Source organism: Mytilus californianus, unplaced genomic scaffold (assembly GCF_021869535.1).
Source record: "Mytilus californianus isolate M0D057914Y unplaced genomic scaffold, xbMytCali1.0.p SCAF_9, whole genome shotgun sequence".
Classification (NCBI taxonomy): Eukaryota; Metazoa; Mollusca; class Bivalvia; order Mytilida; family Mytilidae; genus Mytilus; species Mytilus californianus.
In genome coordinates, this window is record NW_026262745.1 from 67,636,230 (window position 1) to 67,639,883 (window position 3,654).

At 33.4% G+C, this 3,654-nt stretch overlaps 1 protein-coding gene across 1 annotated transcript; it reads left to right on the forward strand.

Moving 5' to 3' along the window:
- Window positions 1-663: 663 nt before the first annotated feature.
- LOC127713959 (putative ankyrin repeat protein RBE_0220) lies at window positions 664-1,464 on the forward strand. Its single transcript, XM_052219909.1, has one exon. It carries the CDS (start codon window positions 664-666, stop codon window positions 1,462-1,464), a length of 801 nt encoding a protein of 266 aa, XP_052075869.1.
- Window positions 1,465-3,654: the final 2,190 nt, after the last annotated feature.

A 3,654-nucleotide genomic window follows, 5' to 3' on the forward strand; every position in this document is an offset into this window, starting at 1 on the left:
ACATTAGAACAAATAGCCAAAAATAATAATGAGCGAAAACATGAGAACACTTGTTTATATTACCAATACATATCCCCGAAAAACAGAAGTAAACTCCATCCCCTTTTTCAGGCAGCTCATGCCGGCTATATGGACGTTGTTCAAATGTTGTTGAATATGAATTGCAACAAAAATCAAAAAGACAAAGATGGGCGGTCTGTTTTGTTCACAGCTGCTTATTTTGGAAAGTTAGATGTGATCAAAGTTTTGATAAGTGAGGGTGCTGACATAAATATATGCGACGATAGCGGGAGATCCCCTTTATATGCAGCATCCGAAGAAGGATACAGCAACATAGCAAAACTATTAATTGATGAAAAAGCAGATATCAACAAATGTGACACTAACGGAAAGTCACCATTATTTGTGGCTAGTGCAGCTGGCAATACAGATGTTGTTAAGGTTTTACGAACAAACGAAGCCGACCCCTGTCAAACCGACAACACTGGAGCAACACCACTTTTTATTGCTGCGCAAAAAGGGGAGAGGAATGTGATAAAACGTTTATTATATTCTGGATCAAAATCAAACATAGTTAATGATGAAGGATGGTCGATAACTGATAATGATGGACGTTCTCCTTTATTCATTGCATGTCAGGAAGGCCACACAGCCATTGTTGAAATGCTTTTGTGCAAATATGATCTCGCAGTTTGCGATTTTCATGGACAATCGCCATTATTAATAGCTTCTTTATCAGGAAACGAAACAATAGTGCGATTACTGTTGGAGAAAAACGATGACGTTGTAAACCTTTACGATGATAACAAACAGACACCACTATTTGTTGCTTGCGAAAAAGGATACACTGGAATTTCCAAAGCAATTATCAAATACGATGCTAATGTCAATTTATCAAACAGTTCTGGTAGTTCACCACTTTATGTCACTTGCCTTAAAGGACATTATGAAATAGCGAGTATATTGTTAAAACATGGTGCTGGTATCAATCAATTCGACAAGGACAATAGAACACCTTTATACGCTGCTTGTAAAGCTGGAAAAAAAGACATTGTAGAACTGCTGTTAATAAAAGGAGCAGACAAAGACATATGTAATAAATGGGGGGTGTCCGCCTTATTTGTGGCCTGTCGAGAAGGTCATACTAATGTTGTCAACTGTTTATTAGAAAACAATTTCAAGACAACATTATGTGATACCAATAATACTTCGCCACTTCAAAAGGCCTGTGAAGAAGGATTTAAAGATATAGTGGTGTCATTATTAAGACATGACGGAGACATTAACAACACAGACCATAATATTAGAACACCTTTACACTCAGCGTGTGAAAATGGACATGAAGCTATAGTTGAACTATTAATCGATTCAAAAGCAAAATTTATAGCAGACAGTAACGGCATGTACCCATCAGATGTAGCTAGAAAAAATGGACATACAACTATAGCAAATATGTTTAAATAGAAATCTAATCACCGAGTGTGTGCACACAATTTTTCAAATTTGTTGTCATTCTATACTATATACTTTTTATACACTACATGTTCTCAGAAAACCATCTGATTATCATCTCCCACATCTTAAAACGCCGTTTTAGAATGGATGCTTTTATGATAAATCGTAAAATCCGTTTGTATATTCAACACTTCGAACAAAATCTCTTGTTTGCTTTGACGTATTTTCTTGAAATGTTTCAAATCATTATATATAATTATATTTCAAAGAACAAAGCTTTATTGTTTCAACTTGGATTAATATATGACTAATATCGTGTAAAGTGGATATTTTCTAAAATATTGTACACTTTTACTAATCATTGATTTATATTGTTTTCTAATATGTGAGTTACAGATGGGTGCAGTCCTAACATGTACAGCAAGTTAACTTGATAACCAGTCATTTGGACTGGTCAAAGTTAACCTGTGACAGGATTCAGGACTGCTCTGACCAGTCCTAGGACCACAATCTAGTTAACTTGAAAAGCGGACTTGGTCCTAGGACTGTTTTTATGTCTGCCGAAAAAGTTAACTTGTAACTTGGAAACAGGTCCGCTATTGATATAAGTTAACTTCGAAACCAGTTCTACCATAAGTTAACACAAGTTAACTTTGATGTTGACAACTCCGATCGAACCAGACCTGATCTCAAGTTAACTTTTGGTCTGGTCTGCTCAACACTAAGTTAACTTGTAACCAGGACCGCTCTACATCGATTTTTTAAATATTTTTTAATGTCTTTGATTCTTGGTATAAACATAGAAAAATAAAGTCAATTTAATACTTCCGTGATATAAACATGATTAAATACATGTAGCTCCGTGTTGAAGACCGTACTTTGACCTATAATGGAATACTTTTATAAATTTTGACTTGGATGGAGAGTTGTCTCATTGGCACTTATACCACATCTTCTTATATCTATTTGTAAATAAAGTACGCATAAAACTTTGCTTGTTTATATACACATTTATCCGGGATCTGCCTTTCTATATATTAAAAAACCGATAATGGTTACAATGCTAATGAGCTGAAAATACATTCCAATACATATCAAATTCTTTAAATGGTATTAACCATATTTGCACTTAATAATGTAAATCTATATAGCCCCATAGTAAATCAGTAATATTTTATGTCAGGATGTATTGTATATTACAAATGACAGCAAATTTGGAACATAATGTGAATACAAAATTTTGTCCGTATGAATCTAAATTGCCAGCATGTCCTCTTTTTAATCAAAATATTGTCTCGCAACAAAATTTCAGTAGTTTTGATACCTCAGGCTGACTCCTATAACAAAATTATTTGACCGCATCAACCAAAACTGACCATATTTGCACATTTTTTTGTAAATCTATATAGCTGCATAGTAAATCAGCAACTATTTTTATGTCAGGATTTAATGTATAATCATGATAATACAAATGACAGCAATATTGGAACACAACAACTACAATTTTTTGTCTGCATAAATTTAGAGTACCAGCATGTCCTCCTTTTGTTCAATATATTGATGCGTTACAAAATTTCAGTAGTTTTCATACCCCAGGCTGACTTGTATAGCAAAATTTTTTGACCGTATCAACCAAAACTTACCATATTTGCACTTTATCATGTAAATCTATATAGCCGCATGATAATTCAGTAATATTTTATGTCAGGATGTATTGTATATTACAAATGACAGCAAATTTGGAACATAATGTGAATACAAAATTTTGTCCGTATGAATCTAAATTGCCAGCATGTCCTCTTTTTAATCAAAATATTGTCTCGCAACAAAATTTCAGTAGTTTTGATACCTCAGGCTGACTCCTATAACAAAATTATTTGACCCCATCAACCAAAACTGACCATATTTGCACATTTTCTTGTGAATCTATATAGCTGCATAGTAAATCAGTAATATTTTATGTCAGGATGTATTGTATATTACAAATTACAGCAAATTTGGAACATAATGTGAATACAAAATTTTGTCCGTATGAATCTAAATTGCCAGCATGTCCTCTTTTTAATCAAAATATTGTCTCGCAACAAAATTTCAGTAGTTTTGATACCTCAGGCTGACTCCTATAACAAAATTATTTGACCGCATCAACAAAAACTGACCATATTTGCACATTTTTTTGTAAATCTATATAGCTGCATA

Excerpts from the sequence above, each read along its gene's own strand:
- LOC127713959 (XM_052219909.1), top strand. The coding sequence starts at position 664 with ATGCTTTTGTGCAAATATGATCTCGCAGTTTGCGATTTTCATGGACAA.